This window comes from Neopelma chrysocephalum, unplaced genomic scaffold (genome assembly GCF_003984885.1).
Source record: "Neopelma chrysocephalum unplaced genomic scaffold, ASM398488v2 Primary Assembly neopelma1_71, whole genome shotgun sequence".
Classification (NCBI taxonomy): Eukaryota; Metazoa; Chordata; class Aves; order Passeriformes; family Pipridae; genus Neopelma; species Neopelma chrysocephalum.
The window spans coordinates 282,211-308,535 of record NW_020897731.1 but is presented as its reverse complement, the minus strand read 5'-3'; the positions used below and the strand labels follow the sequence as shown (position 1 = coordinate 308,535).

The 26,325-nt window shown below is 44.8% G+C and overlaps 1 protein-coding gene across 2 annotated transcripts; it reads left to right on the top strand.

Moving 5' to 3' along the window:
• The first annotated feature begins 1,895 nt into the window (after positions 1-1,895).
• On the top strand, positions 1,896-26,290 carry MFSD10 (major facilitator superfamily domain containing 10). 2 transcript variants are annotated; one of them, XM_027686678.1, is made up of 13 exons: positions 1,896-1,992; positions 4,503-4,692; positions 5,826-5,922; positions 9,884-9,987; positions 10,999-11,157; positions 12,360-12,548; positions 17,086-17,194; positions 18,199-18,310; positions 19,625-19,733; positions 21,738-21,828; positions 23,373-23,420; positions 24,809-24,898; positions 25,260-26,290. In XM_027686678.1, the coding sequence occupies exons 2-13, from the start codon at positions 4,522-4,524 to the stop codon at positions 25,364-25,366; spliced, it is 1,386 nt and encodes a 461-aa protein (XP_027542479.1). In that variant the 5' UTR covers positions 1,896-1,992; positions 4,503-4,521; the 3' UTR covers positions 25,367-26,290. The 2 variants fall into 2 exon arrangements, with proteins under 2 accessions (XP_027542479.1, XP_027542480.1); XM_027686679.1 differs by lacking the exon at positions 1,896-1,992 and adding an exon at positions 2,202-2,327.
• The last annotated feature ends 35 nt before the right edge of the window (positions 26,291-26,325 follow it).

The following is a 26,325-nucleotide window of genomic DNA, read 5'->3' as shown; positions in this document are numbered from 1 at the left end:
TGAGGGGGAGCCATATGAGGAGCAGCTGAGGGCACTTGGTCTGCTTACATGACTTGGAAAGCAGGACTACCTAGTCTTGCCTCAGCTTACTAGTCAATATGGTCTGATAGTTTTGCCATTGCTGCTCTTATGTGAAAGGAAGGTCTGGTTGTTTGGACTACAAAGGGCTTGGACAAGCTTGAGTGTTGGCAGACCCTTTCTCATAAAGTTTCTCTTAATACAATCACATTTACGAGTTACTGTCTTGTCTCTGTTGCTCTTAAAACGGCTTATCGTAACAGGCCTTTTGACACATCTGTTATCAATTATAAATCTGTATTTAATTAGCCAAAAAAAGAAACTTCTGTAACTACAATCAAGTCATCAGACACGAAAAAGAAAAATTACCATTTTGCCCTTAGTTCAGGTAGGTTATCTGCCACCGTCAGCTGTCCCAGAGAATAGTGACCCTGAATAGGAATATTGTAAAGAATAAGGTGAGAACAAAACTGTTCATCTAGAAACTGCATAAATTACCTTATTTGTGGTGGCTGGATGCAGTTTGATATTCTCAGTCATGACTTGCAGAAGTTCTTATCTACCGTGGCATGTCCATACTCGGTGTCAGCCTCCACCTTTCGCCATCAGCCCCTGCTGTCTGGAGGTACTGAGGCTGCTCTTTCAGATGTGCAAGGTTTTGGACTGGGAAGGAGTGGGCAGTGACCTGTCTAGTTCTAGAAACAGTGCAATGTGTTTACATGCAGGATTGTATGACATGGTTGACTGCAGTAACAGAGCTGGGCTCTAATCTGCAGAAGCTTTGGGCCAGTAGGTTTAACAACAGGAAGAGCAGGATTTTTTTTTTTTCAATGTATCTGAATTCAGGTGGTGCCTGATCAGTTATATGCGATGAGTAGGAGCCAGAAGAACACATCTACATATATTTCCCAGACATTAAATGATTACTCCAGCGTAGTCTGGAGCACCACCTCACAGCAGAAGTTTGCCTCCAAATGGGCTGCAATACTGGCATAATCATTCATTTTTCAGGGTATGTACTGAATGTGCCACATTTAATTTCTCACATCTAATCAACTACATAAAATTCTCAGGTAACCATGAGAGTAGGAGCTCCCTATTTGATCCAACTGGCATGTTAATCCTGATGTTACGCTTACATAAGTTCCTCCAAGTCTAATCAGCTGGGGAACCATGAGAGAGATGTCACTGAGTGAAAGAACTGTATCCAAGTGCTAATACTGGTACATCCACCCCCCTGACACAACTGCGTGCCCTTGGAGGGAACCAGAAGTCTCTTCAACACTTTATTCATTTACTTTATACACCTTGTTGGCAGATTCTTACGTATTCAAGGCTGTGGTGATACATGTGCTCAAGTCCAGTTGTAGCCATATGACTCCCATTTTAATTAGGCAGTTGGACACCAGACACGGCTGGAGAAGGGATCAGTGCTCCATGCTGCTGCCCCTATCAAACCTGATATTCATGTTCTCCGGGCTACAGACTTACAGCGTTAAGGGAGCAGTTTGGTTTAGGGACAGTTACATCTTTTGCAACTACCCTGGTCAGGTACCAGGAAACTTCCGTTTATCAAACTCACAGCTGCTGTAACGTGGCGATGTAGCAACTAACGAAAAAACATCCCTCTCTTCTGGGAGCAAGTGTATCTTCCGTCTTTAAAACTGTCCTTATCGAAGAAGGAAGGGCTGTGGTTTGAGGTGCGCGATGCCCAGTGGGGCGGTCCATTGGCGCGGGCGCGGCTGCCCCGGGTGAGGGTTCAAGCCCCGCCGCTCCCAGCGGAGCCTCCCGGGGCGGGCCGGTTCCCTCCTCGGCGGCGCCGGGCGCGGACCCGGGAGCGGCTCCATCCCCGCCGGAAGAGGAAGGCGGACGGGGCGCCGCGGAGGGCCGGGGAGGAGCCGCGCCCGCCCGCCCGCAGCATCCCCAGGGAAGGCTCCTGCCGGCGGGGGGGCCGCCCGAGCACCCGAAGCAGCGGTAGGGGGGTGCCCCGGAGCGGGACGGGCTCTGCCCGCGGCGGGGAGGGGTCAGGGGAGTGGGCCAGGGAGCGGGACAGGGCCGGGCAGGGGCACCCGCAGGGGTTGCGGGTCCCGCGGCTGCCCGGGTGTCCCCGGCGGGACGGGACCGCGGCTCCTCCCGCCGCATCCCTCCGGGGCCGCCCCTTTCCCGCCCGGCGGCCTCGCTTGTCCTGTGCACTTCGGCTGCTCCGGGAAATTGCATTTTGATTTTTGTTCCCCAGCCCGAGGCGCCTGTCCTTGACCTGGATCAGGGCTGTGTTAAGGAGTCAGAGGAGCCTTCTCGAGGCTCAGTAGGTAAAGCCGGGCCCAGGGAATTTAAGAGGGGGAGAAGTGGAGGTAGAGAAAACCCCAGAAGGATGGAATTCTTGCTGCTGGAAGATGCAAATCTCAGTTTGTGCGTTCGGGCAGGGCCAGCTTTGCTGCCGATCCCTTCCCGGGGGCACGGCATCAACCCCCGGACTGACGGAGGTCGGAGGCAGAAGTGATGAGACACAGACGGGGAATCCCGAGGGAAGGCTGGGAAGAGCCGAGGCAGGGCCAGCGAGTGTCAGGAACACACGTGTCCGGAGAAACAACTTCCCTAAACTGAAAATCCTCTCCCTCTACCAGCACGCCTCACAGAAAGCAGATGTCGTGGTGGAGGTGTTCTGTTTTTGCTGACAGGATGCCAGGGCCTGTAAAGTGTTTGGTGGTTTCCTGCCTAGCAAAAAACATGGAGAGGTTTGAACAACAAAACTGATGGAGCACAAAGGCAGAAACATGTAGTACCTTGGGATGTTGCGTAAGGGAAATTGCAACCACGTAGCCAGAACTGGAGCAGAATGAAAAGGTCAGTGCAAGCATCCAGTTCAAGCTGCACACTAGCCAAAATGTTCATGAGGGTATGGTGTGAAGGATGTTACCCTCTTCAAATAACCCTGGAATAAAGTTCAGGTTGGTCATACAATTCAGAATATGAATAAACAAATTGTGAGGATAAACGATTGAATCTCCCATAATGAACCCAGCTGTTGGCTGGGCCAGAGAGTATTTGTTTAAAGAAATGCTTATTTTGGCTCCAGATGCTCTTGGGCAAGCAAATAATGCTGAATATTTGTAGCCATGATGTTTTACCATTTCAAATAAAAGGATCTTGAACATAAATCTGCCAGTGATCAGACCAGTTTGGTTAAGAGCATTACGCCAGGAGTTTACTAAGTGGATTGCAGGTGGCCCTCTTCCATGGTTGTTTACCTCGTGGCATTTGAACTTTAATAATGGTTCAGGGCTAATAAACTGAATCCACAGGTAAGAAAATGTCACGATAATATTTACTGTTGAGCATGACAAAGTGTTATGACCTTCAATTAGTGTAATATGGTGTTCTATGCACAGGTAAATGTAATATGGTGTGTCTGGTCTGGAATAGAATTTATATTAAGAATTGCTCACTGTTTTCACTCCTGACTCATCAAAGTCAATGAATATTTTTGTATTAATTGGATTTGGATTAAATTCTGTCTCCTTTTTATTCTTTTAGTGCAACAAACATTGAGGGATTTTTGCAGTAGAAGGGACTGCAAATTTCTTTGTTATATGACTGAGATATCCTGTATTGATTCATGAGTCTGAAGTTTATGAAATCCATGGTTTATGCATTACTCCTGGATTTTGATGTATGTTGAAATTTTGAAACAGAGTATTCTTTCAGAATAGAGACTGGCTTCTTTATTTGTTAAATACTCAATGATATATGGCCTGTGTCCTTCTTTAGGACTTTAAGACAGTTTTGGAATATTATCAAAGAGAGTTGATAGTTCTGATATTTCTGCCAAAATAAAAATGCTGCCTTAATCATTTGCCCCAACTCATACAGCCTATGAGCTGTATGAGTTCTGTCACCTAGAGAAAGAAATACAAAATCAAGTTTCAAAAGGTTCTTGTGTTGTTTCTTAAATTGCTGTTGCTCTCTGGGATTTATCTTGAAGACAGCATTTGTGCAATAGTTGTGAAGTCTGCCTTTTCTTTTTTAAATTTGTTCTTGTTTTGGTCATTTCTCGTATACACTCGAGACATAAATAAACTATTACTTACTTGAATGTGAATATTTGGAATAGAGTACCCTTTCTTACCTATTTTTCTGTAATGCTCAGTTGGAAACATTTGGGACCATTCTATAAGCGTTGCTCACATGTCAACAAACTTCAAATGCTCCTTAGTTCCGTGTTTTATTTGAGATTCTCCTATAGTAGAGTTTGTTATTTTACTGCACTTGTAGCCTGTTCTTGATGCAGACTTGGTGCTGAGCTGATAACAAAGACTAGAAAATTGAGGTTCTTGTTCCCTTGAAAACCAGATAGCTTAATGTAGCCAGAGCTAATATTTATTTTTGTGAAGTCTGTAGAAAGCAAGAATGAATCAGCAAGATACTCTTATGAAAGGCCTGCAGAAGGCTTCCTATTGACTAGATATAAATGTAATTTTTTTTAGAAGCAGAGCATCTGGGAACATGGCCCTGCGAGAGAGAGGAACCAGCCCCAGCTACGTGGATGACAAGAAAGAGCAGAACAGTAATCGAGTTATTACGACTGTCTTCCTGGCACTGTTCATCGATTTGTTGGGATTCGCTCTCATCTTGCCACTGTTTCCTTCCATCCTTGATTATTACAGCCAGACTGAGGTAAGGAACAAAGTCAGCCCACAGAAAACGTTAGGATCTTTAGGGAGGAATGGAAAAAGAATCACTTGCCTTTGGGCAAACCAATTAGCTGTAGGCAGATTAATAATTACCCAGCACATTTAAATGGTTCATGGGCTGAATTTATTTGTGAACCTGCATGAGATTCTTGGCTCTTGCTTTTTCATTAAAATGAAGGGTTTGTTTTGAGGAAAATCCAGGTATTTCTTAGGGACTAGTCCTTGTAAATACCAGTGCTTTTGTGTCTTACACTGATGTCAGTGGTGAGACAGTTCATCATCCTGCAGTTTATCTAAGAACCACAGGGACGAGAGCTCTTACCCCACTTGATACTACCCCTGGTGTTATGTTCCATCTCAACTTTCTTCCTTAGCGGGGAGCTGGTTGCTGGTCTGGGAACACAGAGCAGAAAGTCCTGTTGGTTCCCAGCTGTGCTCATTAACACAGGTGTTGCTGCTCAAGATGAAGGTGTTGTCATGGGAGAATTGTTTTTGCAGCCCACACCTACGACTCAGCTCCTTTCTAACCCCACTCCAACTGCAGCTGTAGCTTTTGTCCTTACAGCCCTATCTCTAACCCTAACCATGGGCTCTGATCTCCAGGGTCTTCACCCACTTCCAGTGTATTTCCTATAGCCAAGACCTTCACCTTCTTTTCTGGGCCTCCTTTTCAAGTTGTCCTCCTCTTCTCAAGAACCATTCTTTTTTTTTGCATCGCCTTTTCTTTCTGGACCTACAATCCCCTGGTTCTCCCAGACAGAATAATCTATGTGCAGTGGGATAGACTGTGTCTCATTTTGCTTTATTAATAGAAAGATTCAGGGTATGCCTGTTCAGGATTTAGCAAATAGCGAGCCTGATGGTTTAAAAACATTCAAATTCAGACATTCCTCCACCCAAACACGTACACCCAACTATCTGCTGCCTGTTAGCATGCACAATTTTAGCTATTTTTAGCCTATGACAACTGATCAGTGAAGAAATTTTCCCTTGTGGGGAGAAGGAGGGAAGGATCATCCAACACTGCCTCTAGTTTGCTAAGCTCTGATGCTGTCTTTGAAAAGAAAACAGAGAGACTGCCTTCCTGCTTCTATTTCCCTCTTATCTATTTTTCAGGATGGATTCTATTTGTCATTGCAACGTGGTGTGGACTGGTTTGCAGGGATGGCTGGGATACCTCCAGAGCGGAAATACAACAGTGTCTTGTTTGGAGGTATGGAAATCAAACAAACAGCCAAAAAAAAAGCATTCTTTTGAAGTTGTTTGCAGTGTTGATGTGAAGAATGACAAGAAATACAAAAAGTATACTTGCCTGTTATTAGATTTAGATTTAAGGAACACAGGAAGTGTCTCTTAGACAATAAATGATTTTTTTTACACCACATTGATAGCAATGAAGAGCTGGGCATCCCCATCTCTGTCATTTGGAGACACTTAGACAGGCAGGAGGAATGGGCTGACAGGAACCTTATGAAATTCAGTAAGGACAAATTTTAAGTCCTGCCTGTGGGAAAAAGCACTCCTTGCAATGATACAGCCTGGACACTGACTGGTGGGGAGCAGCTCTGCTGTGAAGGCCCTTGGGGCCCTGGTGAGCAGCTGAGCATGAGCCAGCCCTGGCAGCAAAGGTGCCAAAGCTCCTGGGCTGCCTGAACTGAAGCAGAGTCAGTGGATTAAGGGAAGTGATCACCTGCCTCTACTCAGCACTTGCTAGACCATGTCTAGAGCTTTGCATCCAGTTTTGGTCCCCAAGTACAAGGAAAGGCGAGGGGAGTTCAGTGGGGGGTTGTGCAGATGGAAAGTCGGGGCTCTGCAGCTACTGGCAGCCTTCCAACACCTCTGGGGAGGTCATGGAGAGCCAGGCTCTTCACTGAGGTGCGTGGTGGGAGAAGGACAGGCAAAGGTATAAGTAGAAGCAGGGGAGGTTCAGACTGGAGATGGGGACGAATGTTTTCACAATGAGGATGGTCAGTGGAACGAGCTGCCCAGAGTGGTTTTTAGTCTCCATCCTCAGAGATTGTCAAACCCTGACTGGGTGAAACCCTGAACAATCTAGTCTGACCTCACAGCTGACCCTAAGAGCAGGCAGAGGTCCCTTTTAACCTGCATTATCCTATGATCTTGCTCAATTTGCTCTACAGATTGTTACAGAAATACAGGCCTGCTGTTCCTTATTGTCAGACTGCCAGCTGGGGGTCAGGATCCTGCTGTGCTGGGCCTGGTGCAGTCACAAAAATTACTCTCCCTTCACAACTGATATGCACAAGATAGGAGATCAATCAGTAGGAAACACTGGAAATAAAAACTTGTGAGTTCCAGCCTTGCCTCGCCCTTGGGCAGGTATCGTGCTGCGCTGCTTCTAAATCTCATTAGTCCTATTAAAAGCAGCAGAGCTGCTGCCTTGCAGGGTCCAGAAACATTTGCTGTCACTAGGACACTGGTGTGGATGAGCTCCAGCAGGAGAAGGGAGGGAAATCCAGCAGCATATACGTCATGTTACACATCAGAGACTCTTGGCTTCTTGCCATCTAGACAGTTGTGAGAAAACTGTGATTTGAGATTATGAAGATGTGAGAGTGACTGGGTTAAATTTAGTTAGACCTTCTGGACCTTCTGTTTTTAGTGAGCTGAGGCCTCCCACAAGGTAAATATAAAAATATTTAAAAATGAAACAAACCACAAAACTTCATTAGAATAGGTGTGAATGTATTGTTACTATTTAAAGTTGCTTATTTGGGTATAACAGGCATTGGAAAGTTTATAAGCATTTTTCCTCTTTCCCACAGTTTCCTTGCAGGCATGATTTTGTTTCTGTGCTCATTTTTTAGTCAAATTACTGGCTTTGAATGCTAAGAAACAGTTTTCTTTAATCCCTCAGAAGCTGCTTTCTATCTCCTCTAAGGCCTGGCTGCAATCCCCCTCCTTGCACCTTCTCACCGTCTCAGACTGTTTAAACAAGGGGCTGGGAACCCCCAGTGGAGTTCAACTTGTTTTTCTTTTACCTGCCATGTCATATAACCTTTGGAATGGTGTATCCCTTGACTTGGCTCAGTTGCTCTCAAGGGGAACAAGTCTACCTCCCTGCTCATTCCAGAGGAGTCCAGCTGACTCTTTTGCCCTTTCAAGAAAATACAGCATCCAAGTGGGAACATGCAAATAAAACAGCCACTGCTTGTCTCAGAAAGGAAGTTGGTATCTGTCTTCTCTCTCTAGGAAAAAAGTATTAAGAGAACTTATTTAGAAGCAGTATCAAGTAGGGATGGGACTGTTCACTGATTACGTGTCAGTCACAGCCAGCGACTGTTAATTCAGGTGGCTGAATTAACCTGGTATCTGTCACATTTGGCTTCATCTCTTCTGCTGTCTTTGATGACAGCTTTTCTTAATGAGTCATTTGATTTGCTAAACCAGCAGAATTTTTCTTCTTTTCTTTTTTTCTGGATTATTTTTCTGCCAGATTGAGTTGAATTAACTCACTGGAGAGTTGACCAAGGCTGCAGAAGCAGGGGAATATGGGCAAGCCATTTTAGTTGTAGTCAGCTCCTGTCTCAGTCTATCTTGTCTGAATGCACCTTAAGTGTTAATAATGGAAAGTTTAATTATACTTGTGATGTTAAGCAGAGGCCATTGCAATCTCCTTCAGCCTGTATTCCTTCATTGCCCTCATCTGCCACAAGGAGCATAGGATTGGAAAGGTACTTGCAAGATCATCTCTTTGTTTCTCTCAGTGCAAGATATATTCTTCTTTCCTTCATCTTTTCTTAGACTGCAACCTCTTTAGGTCAGAGACCTTCTCTGCCCACACAAGACCCTGAGAGCACCATACTTGGTTGCTGTGATTCAGGAGCTGTATTTCAGCTGGGACCTGGGCCTTGTCTCCAGGGCTGTCTCTGTCCCCATCTCTTGGATGAACCTTGGACCTACACTGGAGGTGTCTTGTCCCCCAACAAGTCATTGCAGTCACATCATGGTCTTGTTTCCACTCCTCTCTCTGCCCCTGACTCCTGCTGGTCTGGACTGGATTCCCTGGATGGACCTGATGTACAACCCTTGCCTTGCCTGGGACTGTCCATGGGCCCTGTCAGCAGCACCCTGCTCTGCCCAGCCTGCCCAGGTCATGTGAGACCCAGCTTGGTGAGGGCACTGCCAGTGCTGTGGTCACCCTCAGCTCCCAGCTTGTTCCCCCATGTGGAACAACCCTTTTGCTGCATGCTAGCTTTGAAATATTTGACATGAATGGGTGTTTCTACAGTGCTAGAAACACAAGGAAGAGAACTGTCTGCCATAAACTGCCTCTGTACCAGTCTGTAAGATTTTTTACTTTTTTTTTTTTTGAGTTCTGAGTTGTCACAAGCAGCTGTTCTTGACAAGATGTTCAGTATCAATACTCTGCCTCCCTCAAAGTTGAAGGGAGCAGAACTTCTGGTCTGTCTCTCCTCTGCCTTTTAAATCTTTGATAGCTGAATGATCTGAGACATATAACCCAGTTTTTCCTTTAGAGAAAAACTGACAGCAAGGCATCTTTTGTCTGCTTGTTGAGAGTGTAGTGCAAATTATTAAGTCTGCGAAGCTAGAAATGGCAAGAGAAAAGAGGAATTAAAGATCACAGGAACTGGAGGCAGATTTCAAAGACTCTTGGAGTCTGTTGGAACCAATGCTACCTCTTAGGGTGCCTCACCAACAGCAGTGCTTAAGTCCTTCTTTCTATGATAAAAAGGAAAGAAAAACCAATTGTGACAGAATCAGGTTCAAATAATCAAAAAAGTCTTAAAAGAACTGTGACTGTGTTATCTCTACTTTAAGAACATAAAATGTATGTAGTGAGCTGGGGAAGCATTGGAGAATCATCATTCCATTATAATCAGTGAGTTCCAAACCCCCTCTCACCAGTGAAGTAACCAGTAAATCATCCAGTTTATGGCTGTTACTTGGTCTGTCTGGGTATCTGGTCTGTCTGTAATTGTGCCTCAGTTAAGTAACAGTGCAAGGTTAGTGTTTTGAGAGCGGCTTAGTTTTAGAGACAAAGCTGTTCTTTGTAGCTGCTGGTTTACATTTGATTTCATGCTTTTAAAGGAGTTAATCCGAAAGGTCTAGAACAGGTTGGCTGTCTTTGTATTTAAGATGAAGGCAGTAAGTCTAATGATATATACTTTTTTTTAATCTTTTTCTTTTAGGTCTGATTGGCTCCATCTTTTCCATCCTACAGTTTTTCTCCTCTCCCCTCACTGGTGCTGTGTCAGACCGCTTGGGCAGAAGGCCTGTCATCTTGATGACAGTGGTAAGTGTCACGTGCTGATTTTAGTCCTGGCGTCTCAGTACACAGTGGAAGGCACTAAGATCTTGTGCTTAGCACAGAAATTGAACTGTGTGTGAATTGTGACAGTCACAATCCAATTCTAGAATTGAATGTTCTAGGTCTGTTGGTTGCTGACTGTTTCTTGCCAAGTCACTTGGCCAGACTTCCAAACGGAGTGCTTAAGCTGAGCTTCTCAGATCCAGAATTGTACATAGAGGGCACTAAAATACTTACCTGTTTCTGTGGTTTTCCAAAGTCCCTTTACCCTGTGTATGGTAGTATGACTTCAGATGCTCTGTTTACAAATGTTAGACTTAATCCCTGTATATTTTAGCTCCCCAGGTGACTAAAGAGGGCTGATCATTTCATGACCTGTTTCACAGAGCCTGGGAATTGTTGGTTAGGAAGTGCTATACAGCAGTGCAAGACGTATTTCTTGCGAACATGAACATCCTCCAAGATGTTTTCTCTGTTGCTGGTCAGAGTATGGGTTTCTAATAGCACAGCAAGTGCATACATAGGTGGTGGAACTTGACTGTGGAGGACATACAAATTACCCATATCCTGTAGGCTTTGGGGAGTTAATTAAATAAGCATTTGTGCTTATGAGTGATTATGAAATTTAAGGGCTAGAACTGTGAATTCTTCTTATTTTGAACTCAGGTTCCTCTTGATGCTGGAAACAAATGGAGTGGGATATACAAAAATGTTTTGTGCCCAGGACTGCTTTAACTTCCACTGAACTTTGCTCTTCTGATTTTGTTAGAAATATCACAATTACATGAAGTTTGTATGGACCTGTTTCTACTTCTTTTACATCACTGTTCAGGACATAGTGCATTTTGAGTGTATTCAGCCATTTCTGTTACGTGGGTTTTGGAGCAGCATTTGAAAACAAATAAATGAAAAAATTAAATGTTTAGCTGGGAAATGTGCAGAAATTATATATCAGCTTTGCTTTGCTTTATAAAGAACCCTTTCTTGCTTCTGCAGATGGGTTTGATAGCATCATACTCACTATGGGCTGCCTCTAGGACTTTTGGCGTTTTTCTTCTCTCCAGGATCATAGGTGGAATAAGCAAAGGGAATGTCAGCCTCTCCACAGCTATCATTGCTGACTTGCACTCTCCAAAAGCACGGAGCAAGGGCATGGTGAGTTACACTTGTGGGGTATGTGTTTAGGTTTACTAGGTAACTTTTATTGATTTTTAAGTGCTCAGTATGTCTTCCTCAGGTGTGTATTCACTGATCAAGTGAAAACATGACTTTTCACACCACCTTGCTTCTGAAAACATGCCAGATCATATTGCTGAGAGCTCTTGGACTTTGCTTGCCAATGACCTTCACCTACAAGTGAAACACAGATGTTCTGGAGGTGGAAAAACTCTATCTCTTTAAGTGTTAGAGCCGTTACTCTGACTTAGCTTTAATTCTCATTATAATAGCGTTGAAATCAAAAAGTCTTATGGTTCAATTTTGGTAGCTGGAGGCCAGTTACAGAACAACTTTCTCGCCTTTCCAAACTGTGGAAGCACAGCAGCACAGCACAGTGTGCCTCAAGACTTCCTTGGATGCTGCACTGGCTTCAGGATCTGAGCTCAGTGGGTAAAGGATGTGACATTTGGCTGACTGAGCAGCAAGGAGTGTGAGCAGCTGCCCTGTCCCCTTCCAGAAGGCAGTGGCCCAGATGGAAACACCCTGCAGGCTGAACTTGGCCTGTGAATTACCAGTTATATCTTTTAAAAACCTTGGGGGCCCAAACTTCTCTTAGCAGATTGTTATAAGCCACTGCGTGGGACAGCTGCTTCTTGGGAGGAGAAAGCTTTAGATTTCACAGTAATAGCTAATGGATTTTCCAAGCAATTTATTATAGTCCTGGTGAGCCAAAATAAATTTTTGTTTGTGGAGAGAGATAGCCATACAGCATTAGTAAATAAAATGGGTCAGGGCCTATTTTTAGGGCCTGAGAGTAAGTCCCTTAGTACAAGCATGGCTCACATCTATACAGCTTATATCCTCTTATTTTCCAAAGCAGAGTAGGCATGTTTATTCTGCTTTCTGGGAAGCAAATAGCATATGACTGATGCTGTTCCCAAACTGTGATGGGCCATTGCCTGTTCCTGCTACTTCCTTGACTGGACAGAAAATAAAATCAGTGATTTGGAAAGAACAGGTTTTTCACGCTTCATGCTCTTTTCTGTGCCTCCCTACATCATGGGGGTGATTAGGTTCTGTGTCTGGTTGCATTTCTTTCAGGAAAATGTCAGGAAATCCAAATTGTTTTAGAACTGAGCTACCTGAATGAAAAGAATGGTGTCTAAAACTCCGTGTCTGTGTTCGCTGTATCCCTGCAGGCCATGATTGGTGTTGCCTTCTCCCTTGGTTTTACCCTGGGCCCCATGATTGGTGCTTACCTCGCCATGGAGACAGAGAAAGGAGAAGTCTTCTACCTCAGATCAGCACTGTTAGCACTCATGTTTGCTGTGGCTGATTTGGTGTTCATCTTCTTCCTACTTCCAGAGACACTTCCCAAGGAAAAACGGGTAAATGGACTATCAGTCTCAGGATCTGTGGGTTTTTTGTAAAAATAGGATTTGAGAATTGTTGAAATACTGGAAAGAATGGTTTAGCCAGTATCTCAGAAATTTAGCTCATTCCTGGGATTAGGATTATTATTCGGGCTGGTGTCAAAGTGGTTGCATGGTCATAGAATCATAGAATATTTTGGGTTGGAAGGGACCTTCAAGATCACTAGTTCCAACCCCCCTGGCATGGGCAGGATCACCTTCCACTAGACCAGTTTGACTGAAGCCTCATCCAACCCGGCCTTGGGATAGCCTAGTGTAATATGAGAAATATAGTTAACATGGCTGCTTAATTGCTAGTTTTGATGTGTTAGGTTTAAATTTCTCAAAACCTAATACAAGCATGGGAGGGAGACAGTGAAATTTAAACTGTGATCACAAGGACTCCTTGGGGAGCAATTTCAGCTAATCATAAAAGTAAATGCATGAGAGACTGGATTTTCTTTCATTTGGCCAGTATATGTTAAAAATTTTCTTAACTATTATTCTTGTCTTTGTTTGAATGACCCCAAGATGAGCTCAGTTGATTAGAGCATGGTGTTGATAACACCAGGTTGTGAGTTTGATCCTCATGTGGGCCATTCACTTAAGAGTTGGACACAATGATCCTTGTGGGTCCCTTCCAAGTCAGAATATTTTGTGATTTTTAATATTTTGAACACTAAAGTAGCAAATTACCTATTTCTGAGCTGTGCTTTCTTCTACAGATAGAAAATACCTACATGTGCTAAAATTCAGGGATTATTTGGATTTTTGGGGCCAAAACTCCTGTTATCTCTGGTGTTTAAGCAACACTCAGCTGTTGGAGCGTGCTTGGTCTCTGGGTGGCCAAACCCCTTTGACACTGAGAACTGTTCAGGAAATTTTGTCTGCAATGTCCTACCAGGGCACAACTTTAGACCTCCCCTGAATGTTTCCCAGCAGGTTGTGTCCAGTGTGAAGTCAATTGCTCACATTGTGTTCCCAAGCTCTACAGCTGTTTTATTTTTTTTCTTTTTAACAACTCTTCCATGTGTCATCTGTTCCTCTTTCCTATTTGGCTGTTTCTAAACATTCTGGATAAAATCCTGTTCTTAGTTAGAGCTGCACACCACACTCTGGGGTGGTGGCAACATGTTGAAGTAGGGAAGTGCTGTAGAGCAAATCTTTATTCTATAAACAATTCCTCCCTTGCTGTAGAGTGATTAAATGGCTCCAGCACCATTTTGGACTGTGTGATGACTGAATATGTCCCTCCACCTTTTATTATCCTCTGGAGAGTTCTTCTGATAAGCTGTTCTGTGTTAGCCAACACAACTGAATTTTGGTAAGAAAAGAAGGGCTCTGTTGCTGCTCTTGGGGCTCTGTCCCTGTGCAGCAGTGGGGATTGCACGAGGTGCTGCTCAGGGTCAGGTCCCAGTCACACAAAGTACACGGGGTGTTTGCTTGCTGACAAGAGAGTTGTTTGTCTGGCTTTGGGGCCTCTTGTGATTGGTCTCAGGGTTGGTGCTCGTGTGCCATCTCTTCTCGGCTTGCAGTGGCCCCATATGATCCACGTGTTCCAGCATATTTGGAATTTCACTTATTAGGCTGCTTTGCTCTCTTCTTTGGTAATTACTCTCGCTTTCTGAGTGGGAGGGGAGCAGTTTCCTTGGCCTGTGGATGACAGAGGAAAGGCAGGTGTGTTGGCTGGCTTTCTGGAAGTTGGCTGGGCTGAGCTGGAGCAGGTGCTCCCACAGTAAAGGAGTGGAATATGTTGGAAGGACAAAGCTGTAAAAAGAGGGGAAATGATAACGATAACTGGTAGGAGAGGATGTGCCAGTGGGATCAGACATCTGTTTCCTTGAGATTTGCTGTGTTCTCATTATACCCTTGTTTCTCTGTCAGTCCACTTTTCACAGGAGAGAAGTATTTCACATTGATCCATGTTGGAATTAACCTGTAGAAAGGGAAAGGTGGAGGGGCACAGGGGGAACAAGGATGAGTTTTCATCCAAGGACATCAGAATTTTCACTATCCTCCTTCCTCTTTTTCTCAATTGTTCCATGAGTTGACCAGGTAAAGAGAGACCAGAGAGCTGCACTTTTTACCTGACAGACACTGGCCTTATGTGAGGTAACCAAAACAGCTCCTGCTGTGGCCTGTTTGGGAGAAGGGAGGAATAGAAAAGTCTCTAGTGGAATCTGTCCCATTTAAGAGCTTTTGAGTTAATTTTTAGCTAAGCTAGTCATGGTTGACTGCTAGTTGGAGGGAGGGTCTTACAACTCTTTTTTTCTGGTGTCCAGCTGGTGGTGCAAGGACTGTGTGTAGGGCTATGCAGCATCACTAGCAGACTTGGGGAAAGACAGAGCTGTGCTCTCTGCATACTAAACAGTGTCTGGTTTGGAGGGTAAGGCTGCAGCTCGGAAGGCCCAGGCTGCATTCCTGATTTGGACTGACTCTGCCTTCAAGATGTGTTACTGAGTCTCTCTGCATTAGAGGAAAGCAGAATAAACAAAGACACTGTGAAAAAAGTCACCATTCAAGGTGACTTCTGGGGTGATCATGAAGTAAAATTGAGCAATTTGGGAGTAATAAATCATAAGGATAGAAATTAAAAAATTAAATACAAGTTACATGTTGCAGATTTTGAACCTGTGAAGAATCTAAACTTCCTGCAGCTGCTGACATGGACTGAAATTGGCAGTGTGTACTTTGTTATTTGTGGATGATGAAGCTCTTTAGTCAGTTTTAGGACAGTGTTTTCATTATCAATCAGTTATCAGGATGAAGTTACTTCTAGCCCACTGTTTCTATGGCAGAGAGAGGAGAAATTGAAAGAAATGTAGGTGTGCACACACACAAACCGCCTATATTAAAAAAATCTAATACTTACGTATATATTTCATAAAGCACTTAAGATTTTAAATGTATGCACCACACTAAAATCAGCCTTGTAGTACAAAGCAGCTTGGCATCCTGTCTGACATGGATAATAATTCAAACTGGGTACAAACTACAGGGGATTTTTATTACTGGCAAACGTGCTTGCAGAGGGTTGCTTGTGACCAGATTCTCTCTGCTATAGAGCAAAGAAACGCTGTGGTGCCAACAAATGCAGGAACTGAGGATTGCTACAAGCCAGCTTCAGGAAATCCTCTTACAGACTTTTCAAAAGCACGGGCAAACTTCTTGGGCGTGTCTGTTTACTCCCTGCAATACATGCAGTGGGAGGGGAAATAAATATCCCTGTATGTTCTGTGTAGATCAGCAATTTTTATGGCCTTATACAAGCCCAGCCTGGTATATTGAACTGGCTGCTGTTGTGAGACTAATGGGCTCCAGAGCTCTGCTGTCAGATACTGAGAAGCTCTGACTATCAGAACAAGACAGGGGTCACGTTAATACCCTATTGAAGGTTGATTTGTTTACAGCTTTGTTAAATCCAGTCCATATGAGTCCTCAGGTCATGCACTGAGATTAAGTTCCACTGATAATTGGACCTTTAATCTCTGCTGTCAAAGGGGTGATAGGCTCCCTCCCTCCCTATCTGGGAAGAGAAGGAAGCTCATCAGATGAAGCCAGTGCAGTGCTTTGAAGGCGTGAAATACTATGTGTGATTATTCAGGATTCCTGAGTCTGTCTTATCTCTTCCTGTGACTGCCATGCAAAGTGACAGGCTAAAATCTCCTACTTTAAAACGGATTGTTTCCTTAAGAATTTAGACATTATTTCTTTTAGTATTTTCTTCACTTTTCTGTACTTTACATGAAAAATAAACAATTTAAAATTTAAATTCTCTATAGAGGGAAGACTAAGCATCTCCTAAGTGCCTGTGGATATGGAGCAGGGAGAGTTCCAGTAGGTGCATAATGAGGTTGAGATGTACAGAGTACAAGGCCCAGAAATGCTATAAAATAAATTTTCCTCTTTAAAAAGCCACACAGTGTGGCTGGGCAGAATCTCTCTGGAAATCTCTCTAAAATATCTCAAAGGAATGTCTCTAAAAATTATATTTTCCTTTTCTTCCCCAGGAGGTGTCACTGGCTGGCTAAAAGAGCAACCAGTACCAAAACAGATTGGTGTTTGATGTGCTGTACATATTGGTCTCAGACTTGTAACACAGGAAAAAATCCTCAGCTTCCTCTGAGCTTGCAGGCAGATGTGCCATAATTTTCCCAGTAAATGTTCTTTGGACATGAGGGATGATGCAGAAGGTGAACCAAATAAAGCCACCTTCGAGGCTGTGGGGCACAAGCCTCCTCTGGCTTATTTAAGAACCTGGAGAAGAATCTGTTTTCTGTCTTCAGTGAAAGGAGCTATCAATGCTCTATCTTTCAATGACAGTGCTGGAGCCAGTTCTGGGTTCAGAAAGTCTGGGTTGTTATTGGGAGCCACTCAAATCCCAATGCCAGGTGCCTTGTTTCATCTCAGATGATTTGTGTAGGTGTAGAAGCACATCTGACAGTTACTGTCAATTCCTTGCAGTGCTTATTACAGTAGGTTTTTAAATAAACCTCTTTCTGCCTTTGATCAGGTCTCTTCTGTGACATCTGGATTTCAGGCAGCAGTCGACTTGCTCAGTCCTTTGGCTTTATTTCAGTTCTCTGCGGTCACCCGAGGAAAGGAATCCCCTTCACAGGAGAGTAAGTGTTACCTGGCTGTTTATAGTAACACTGTGTCCGTTTTCGTATGTGAAAACTTAAAGGGAAAACTACTCAAACCGTTTCAGAAGCAGCATTCTGTTTGCTCACCTACTTTACTAACTTGGGAACAGGGAATTTAAAGTTCCCTGTTTGGTTGGACTTCAGTGCTGTTATTCCCAAAAGAAGGTTTTGGAGGTTAGTGTTTTGAAGACATGATACTTGCATTTTCTTGCATTTCAGGCACTGGCTGCAGCATGGAGTAGGCTGCAGTAAGTTGTGATTTAAAAGGACAGATCAAGGCATGAGTAAGGGAGATGTGAGTTTTCTTATTCAAGCTGCAAACCAGGAAACTTCAGACTGGAATTTTTTTTCTGAATTCAGGACTTGGAGATGCAGGATTTGCTCCATTCTCTACATGAATTTCTTTAAGCTGTAGAAAATAAATCAGTATTTGCCAGGTACACCAACTGATCATTCAGCCCTCCTTACTGCTGCATCAGAAATAGTGTAATATTTGCCTCTTTGGAGAAAACCTGTCAAAGCCTGCATTGGCAGAAAAATAAGTAAGGTAACCTGGCACAGACCATTTGTAGCTTAGAAAAAGGGACAGTGTGCTTCAGTCAGTAACATCCTGAGAGCAGCATCAAGGCATTGGGTGAAATACAGGTGTGGATTAAAATAAATATATCAGTCCCCGTGAAGGTGGAGGTGTGAATGTGAGGTAGAGGGGCTGGGCTGGGTGAGTGAGACCAGGGTTACCCAGAGGGAGATCAGTCATTTTGTCTCTCCTCCCTTCATAAGAAGGGAGCTGTAGTGGGCAGAAGTCATGTTGTGGTGGCGTGTTTTGTGTGGATATTTAAAAAGAGCATCTGAGGTGAGAACTTTTCCCTGTACGCTTGATAAATGTTGCTCTACTGTTGTGGTTATATTCTCAAGCTATGTTTGAAAAACACCACCATGGTTTTCTCCCCACCTCCTTGGTGTTTGGTTTTTTGTTTGTTTAGATCTTCAGAATCTCAAGATTTTGGGCCTGGCTTATTTCCTGTACCTCTTCCTGTTTTCTGGCTTGGAGTATACATTGAGTTTTCTCACTCACCAGAGATTCCACTTCAGCAGGTAAAGCACACTTGAAATATAAATGTTGTATATTTTGACTAGGATATTTTCCAAAATCTTGATTTAAGGTCTCTTCTTGTATTTTCAAGAGAGGCTTTATGACGTTAGTAAAACCACTTAGAAAGCAACTCCTGCGTTCAGTGGAACTTGGGCTTTGTGGGAAGAATTTATGAAAATATAGGCACACTGTTTATCATGAAAGGAAATAATCTACAACCTCTAATAACTAGAGAAAATCAATACACAAAATTAAATTAAAGCTCCCGAAATATTTATAGCTGGGCTAGTTGTATTGATTATTGTAAAACTTTTTCTCTTCTTGGTCAGTGGAGTTTTTCAGTATCAGGATAAATCTTGAAACTCAAAGAGGCAAATGATGGAGGGATAGCTGTGTGATTTTGTTTGCTCATTAGAGTTCTGCACTGCATATGCTGTACAGTCATGTCACAGAGTTTGATTTCCTTTAGTCAAACACTAGAGAAGAGAACAGAATCCATTAACAGCAGCTCAGCTTGAAATACTTTTCCTGTCAGGTCATAGGAAGAATTCCAGCCAGGAACGTGAACTTGCAACTTGATCCCTGTGTGTGTCCTTCCCTTTGAGTAATTCTCAGGGGGTTGTCTCATCTTTCCCTGTCTGTGTTTCATTACAGTTTGTGTCTTAACTAATACATGTGTGCCAAGGAAAGGTTTTCTAGTGTATTGAACTGAGTCCTGCACCATCCGTTCAGGACAGGCCTTAGTGAGATCCACAGCTGAGTGTCAGCAGCACAGGCTGTGAGACAGCAACCTTGTCATGGAGGTGAGATCATCTAGTTGAGAATGTCCACACAGTTTAGTAGGTGAGATAGGTGAAAATGAAAACTGAGGAAATATTGAAGGATGGAGGGAGTAGTGATGTCACCACATTCCCGGTGCAGGCCAGTGCCCACGTTGTGCCTTGGTGACCTTAATCAAGCCCTGCAGGAGTTGCTCCTCAGAAACCAACGACTCCTGTGCATATGGCACAATTTATGTGGTGACTCTTTGTGGGCCCCCCTAGAAACACTAAAGTACACTACAGCAGTCTGAAGGGGCTGCAGCATTTGCCAGCAGTTTTCCCATCCACACGACAAGACTTGGAGGTGTCTCCCTTTGCTGTCTGCCTGCCTTGGAAACCGATGTCAGCACACCAAGGACCTGCACTGCTCATGAGAGCACCAAAAAGCATTTTCTCTTTCCCCGGTTCAGGGAAGGGTCCTCAGGGGCCCTGTGAATCCCAGGGCGGAATGCTCAGTGCGTGATTCCACAATGTGTGTTTTTGCCTCCCTTCCAGCATGCAGCAGGGCAAGATGTTTTTCTTTATTGGAATAACAATGGCTGTGATCCAGGGAGGCTACGCTCGCCGAATCAAGCCAGGAAATGAAATCAGAGCTGTAAAACGGGTAAAAAAAATAATATTTCTATTTCTTTTCCCCCACAAACCTTATTCATTGATTTTCAGTCTGAGGTGCAGTGGAGGGTAGCTGGAGGCTATATAACTGTATTTGTCAAATCAAAAGAAATTTGTCTCATCTGTCCAGCTAAATGACTTCTCAAGACCATGGGCACTTATCAGTCTAACTAAACCTTGGAGCATTAGACCATTTCTTACCATATCAGCAACAATATTATTGAAACTTTGTGTTCTTCATATTTAATTGCATTAAGGAATGAGAACAGATTGTCCATCTGTGCAAGCTATGTAAAGTGCTGTGAAGATTAAGCTTTGTTTCAGTGACTTCTCTTGCAGTGCAGACATTGAAACTACTAAAGCTGCTTCAGAGCTGGTCTCTGACTCTCTTTCTGAGAAATGATTTTCAGTCTGGCCATCTTCATCCTTGACAGGCTTTCCTTAGAGTGTATTTCACTGGTGGGCAGAAATAGTTTCTTCTTCTAATATTTGATTTATGATCATCAGTATTATGTGTAACAATAGCACGTGCCAGTGTTCAGACCAAAGTTTCACTGACAAAAGTGTACATTGCTTTGTTTTGCTTGGCTCTTTCTTCACAGAGATGCTGCAGCTGCTGTATTGGGATGATGGGGAACAGTTTCCTGCAGCTTATACAGCTGTGGGAACAGTAGATGTGTCTTGTCCTTTACATTTGTGTGTGGAACTAAACAAAGCAGGTTTCAAGTGTTTCTGAACTGCTGGCAAGAGGTTTGCTCAGGCTGTGAAAGCCTCCATCAATGTATAATACATTGATGCCTGTGACTTCAATGGTGGCAGGGTAAAAAATGATTTCCAAACTGCACTGCATTCCAGTGAATCGACTCAGCATTTCTTTAAGTTATTTCTGCTGGTGAAACAATCTCCACCCTGCTCCCTGGCAGGAGAAAGTTACTGGCATGTTGCTTGTGTCACACAGGAAGCATTTCCCTGTGATGAACACTCCGTGTTCCTGCTGCTTTATCCTCCCCATCAGCTTCCTGCATGTGCTGTGCCAGCCTGCTGCGTTTGCTGGCACTGCACTGCAGTTTGTGCACACTGATTTTGCCCCACTGATTTTATACTCCTTCCTCTTTCCTGCCCTGAGAAGTGTCATCACCTCAAAACATTTGTTTGCTTGGGCTGTTGGCTTCTCAAGAACACCCTGTGCCCTGTGCAGAGACCTACTGGCCCTGCACCCTTCTTTCCATGGATATCAGTGGGTTTTGTGGGAGTTCCCCCTTTTGCTGAAGTTATTCTGGCAATTTGTGAATCTGCAGCATGTGGCAAACGTGGCCTCTCAGCACAGTGGTTACAGTAGCTCATTTATAACTGAATCTTCAAAATGAGGCACTTAGTGGCAGTGAATACCCTCCTTTATCAAACACACAGCAGATCTGGCCTGTCTTTTCTGCAGGAGCTCTGTAATCGAGGGAGACATCACAGAGGAACTGAAGTCCAGCACTTGGAGGAGATGAAGACTGGTTTCTGGGGGGGTGTGTTGGGGTGTTGACTTTCAGATGCCATTCGCACCCCACCATTTTTCTTCTTGGCTACAGAAACATGGAATCTGAAAGCTAAAGATAAAATCAGCCAATACTGCTGAGAAAAAGCAGATGAGCTGTAGTCCTGCTGCACACAAGCTTTTTGCTCTCTTGTGCCACCTCAGGAGATGAAGAGTTAAAGGTAGATTTCTGTCCCGGTCAACACAGAACAAGAGAAAAAATCCCCCCCAAAGGGTGGATCTGTGATAGAGAGAACTTGCATGTGGTCTGCAATCATGTGATAGTGAGAGGGAACAGAAAAGTGCCTTGTGCTGGTGTGTGGCCATCCAGGTGACATTGAAATGCCTATTTGGGAAGAAAGGCCTTTCTGCTTCTGTGTTGTCCCATCAGCGGAAGAGAACTGGCAGGACACCTAGAGTTAGGCTTTAACAAGCAGGGCTTAGATGTAACCGTGTGACTCATTCATTTTGCAGGCTATTATGTTGCTGATTCCAGCTTTCTTGTTAATTGGATGGGCTGCAAATGTGACCATGCTGAGTGTTGGACTGTTGCTGTACTCCTTCGGTGAGCTGATCAAAAGGCACTCTAAGCACAAAGGATTTTTCTTCCTGTATTTATTCACCCTGTTAAAAAAAGATGCACTTCTAATTTCAAACTATAAGTAGCAGAAAGCTGATGTTTCTCTTTATGAAATATGGAAGAAACAGTGCCTGTTTTTTTTCTGGTGCTGTTTGTATCCAAGGAAGTTGTCATGGTAATATTTGGAAGCATCCCTGGTGCTCCTGTTGTCTTGTCTCACTGGGGAGCTTTTCAGGGTGGTTTTTCCTCCCCTTTTTATCAGACCTAGAAGCAAAATATTCACTGAATAGCTCAGCTCAGGAAAAGGAGACATCATGTCTTTGTTTCTCCATGGTGTCTGCGTTATTTCTTAGGCCACAGGCTGGAGAACTGCACATGTGAGGCTGCAGGTTGGAGTTCAGACTGAGCGAGGGCCAGATGTTAAAGTGTTTAGATAAATGCTACTCTGCCAGTCTAAGCTGTTATCCAGGGAAACAGTTATGAGTGAAGTTGGATCCATCTACTGCAGTCCCTGTCTGAAAAGAGATTTCAGGTATTCCCAGTGCTGCTAACTATTGTTAAGAAGCTTCAAATATGACTAATTACAAAAGTAGATGACTTCTCTTTTGCATGGTACAGCTTGATTTAAGAGCAAACTGTAAACCACAAAACGCATCTGAGTAGTTTGTTTTTCTATGGCCAGCTGTGTGCTTGACACGTGAGGAGTGAGGGAAGTGTGCAATTTGTCTAACCATGTTTGAGTTTTCCTAGGTGCCCTACTTTGACAGAAAACTCCATCTCTTCCCAGTTAAGCCAGCTAGAAATGCCTCTGTGGGGGGCCTCTTCCCCCTCTCTTCCTCCCTCTGCCCCAGCAGTTGGGGCAGTTAAGGCAACATGTCCATTGTTCCTGTTCTCCAGTTGTCCTTTCCTTCCCTGAAACGATTCTGCTTTGTATGCTTAAGGCGCTTCCCTCTTGGCAGAAAAGCCTCCTATTTCAGTAAGAGGGCAGTGATTGCCGAACAGCTCTTGGATTTTGTGTCCAAAAATTTTGTAACCTTTTCTTCTTGGACATGACTGTCTTATTTCCCAAGACAGAATGTGGCTGCCTCTCTCATCCCTGAGTACAGTAAAGCCGTGTGCGTGGGGACAGTGTCACTCTGGGCACAGCCACCTCATTGTCTGTTTGGAACAAATTTGGAGCAATTCCCTGCTCCACCTGATAAGACCAGAGTGCTTTGGAAAACTACCAGTTGGCTGATCTGCCCTGTCCATCCCTGTCCCGTGGGCTTACAGAGTGAGAGTTACTAATGTGAAACATCTGCTCGGAGCACTCCCGGCTCTGGGCTCTTCGTGCAGGTTGGCTTTGAGGGGGTGTTTTCATTATTGGACTGGATTAAACCTGATGACTCAGTGTTGGTCAAGTGCCCCAGAGCTCAGCATATTTCTCTGCAGTAATAACGAGTTTGGGCCACATGTTTTTTTCACTGTTGCTCTTGTAACTGTTCTGAGCTCTGCTGTTCATTAACAGTCTCTTTTGTGGGTTTTTCCAGCTGCAGCCATTGTTATCCCGTGTTTGTCAGCAGTGGTGTCAGGCTATGGTGAGTGTCTTTCCTGCTCTGACTGGCCACCCTTGGCCACATCATTGACCTTTGTTTGGACTTGGCTCAAGTACAGAACTGACCTCAAGTTTAGTGAAGCATCAACAGGATCGCTCGTGGCTTCGGTTCGCCTTGGATCCAAGTGTTGGACCCGTAGCTTGGGCTGCTGCTTGGCTTTATAAAAGCACTTTCCCCCAGTGCATTAACAAGGAGAGCAGGAATGCAAGTGTTCCCCCAGCTGCTGCCCTGTGTTGTACGCGTGTAACCCCAAAGCCATGGCCACCCCTGCAGGATGAGGCTAAAGCCAGTCACATCCCTGCTGCTCCGTCCCAGCACGGCCAGCAATCCATGGATGTAGTTCCACCAAGCTTGGCTGGGGGGGGCAAACCAGCTGTGTTAGGCTGGCAGTGGTACAGCCTTCTGTGAGTGTCCTTCACAGAAGGGAAGCTCAGTGGGGCTGCTGGGGATATCCTGACAATATCCTGACCCTGGGAAAATCAGAAACATCCTGCAAGGGAGGGTAGGGAACCCCCAGACAGGCTCGTACTTGTCTCTCAAAACTGACCACACTCCCTGACTTTCAGCACTAACAGCAATGACCTGTTCAGTGACCATCACTATCACACTAATTTTGTACTGTGTAAAGCAGCTTGTTCCAAGGGGATGGGGAAACTGCAGCAACCTTATTGGTGGTGGTGATTAAGAAGCTGAAGAGTGGGCAAAGGCCACAAACAGGAGTGAGCAGGGAACAGCCTGGGTTCTGTGAAAGGGGCACCAGCCATCCCCACCAGCAGTGAAATCATTTCTCCCTGGTTCCTTAGGAAAGACCTTCCAAGGGACCTTCTGAAACCTTCTGGCACGGGTTGCTATGTAACCTTGTAATGCAGCTGTAGCTGTGTTGCCATCTGTGGATGACACAGTTCTGTAGCTTTGGGTCAGCTGGCTGCCAGCACTGCAGTGCCTGCTGAGGTGGAAAACTAAGGCTTTGCTCATTAGTGGCACTGACGTTGCTCTTATTTAACTTGCATTCACACTTCCATGTTTCTTGTATACCTGTGCCTCCTCAGAAAATCTTGTGTACAATATAAAGCTTTTTTTTTTTGTTAGGTTCTTTTTTGGTGGTGTGGGGGCAGAATGCACTACAAGTTGTCCCTGGACAAGCACTTGTGACAAGCCCTGGTGTTTTTTCAACAAAGCAGTCGTGATTGTCTTGGTTGGAGGGCAAATAAGCAGAGATTGGGCAGTGGGTGTGAAGTGACAGGAGGGGGAGAAGCATGTGGGAAGTACCTCCAAATGAAAAGGCTCCCAAAGCTACAGCAGTGCCCTGCCCACACACTGTCCCTGTCCCAAGCAAAACGTCCAAACAGCCTAACACTCTCCTCCCACAGGCACTGCCAGCCAGAAAGGACGAGTCATGGGGATCCTGAGGAGCCTGGGAGCCCTGGCCAGAGCCCTGGGACCCATCCTGTCGGCTGCAGGTGAGTGTGGCCTCCTGCTCCCTCCTCCCTTTGGCACCACACAGTCTGGGGTGGGTGGGAAGGGGAGGTGCCCAAAGAGCACAGGTACCCCCTGCATAGGGGTCAGTTCCCTGAGCCATTTAGGGCAGAGGGACAGAGGACGGGGAAGCAGCCAGACAGCAACTCAGAGCTTGAAGACTGAGGCAAAGCCAGAACCTGTTTCCTGACTGCAGCCCTTTGCCAAGCAACTGGTGCTCTGGCTCACCCAACCAGGGATTCAGTAATTCCGTGTTCTCTCTGCATTGTGAGAGCAGCAGCTTTGAAGCATTTACACATCTGCAAGGTCAAGGGCACTAACGAGACAATCCCCTTTCCTTTGCAGTTTACTGGCTGGCTGGGGCCGAGATTTGCTTCACTGCCTGTGGAGTTTTGTTCCTAGTCCCCTTTGCTTTACTTGGGTCTATAAAACAGCAGATAAAGGAGGAGTAAGGAAGGAACCACAAAACTCTCACCAGCTTCCAGGGACTTCTACAAGACCTGAGTCTTGGCATCTGACCCTGCTAAGCAAATAGGAAGATTTTGATCTTCTGGAAAGAGATACACAATGACCATTTGCAGCAACAACACACAGCAGTTATGTTTAAAGCAGCCCCCCAACCAGGTGGGCTTTGCAAATAGAAAAAAAACCCAAACCAACTAAACAGAACAAAACAGACACACAGACCTCCCCCACAAACAGGTGAGTAAGGCATTAAGATCATCAGAGAAGCAGAAACAGGCACAACAGCAACGGGCCTGGAGCCCTCCTCACTCACCAGGTGCTGTTCCCATGGTCCTGGAGCACACAGGGGGCTCTGCTCTGCTCCTGCCCCTGAGCGAAGCCTCTGCAGGGGCTCGGGCTGGCACAGGAGAACCCCCCAGGGCTGCTCTGGGCGGTTTCTGTACAGCAGGTACGAGATCTCTGCAAATGCTGCATCAACGCCTTCAAACGAGACGGTCAAACAAAAGCAAGAAGCACTACAGGCTTCCTGAGCCCCACTGGTACTTTGGCACAGGGGGCTGTTTTTAATAAACAATTAAATTTGGAGAGATGTTTTATATTTCTAATACTGTGTGATGTTTTTGATGACCAAGCACTGTTCTTTTTGCATTATGAATAAATGGTTACATTGTACGGTCTTATGGTCAGTTAATTACACTTGTTTACACCCATCTAAACTGAACATTCCCTTTTGGCTGAGCCAAAGGGGTCCACAACTTCACCTGAGGTGCTGAAGGTCTCCTTGAGGGAGCCAACCATGCATGACACCACAGTGCTGACCCCACGACAGGTGCAGGAAGGACCCTTCCACCAGGCTCTGCCTCCTGCTCAGCTGGGACACCCAGGGCAGGGAGCTTTATAGTACCCAATTTGAGTAATATCTGAGAACACATTAAAGCAATCATTA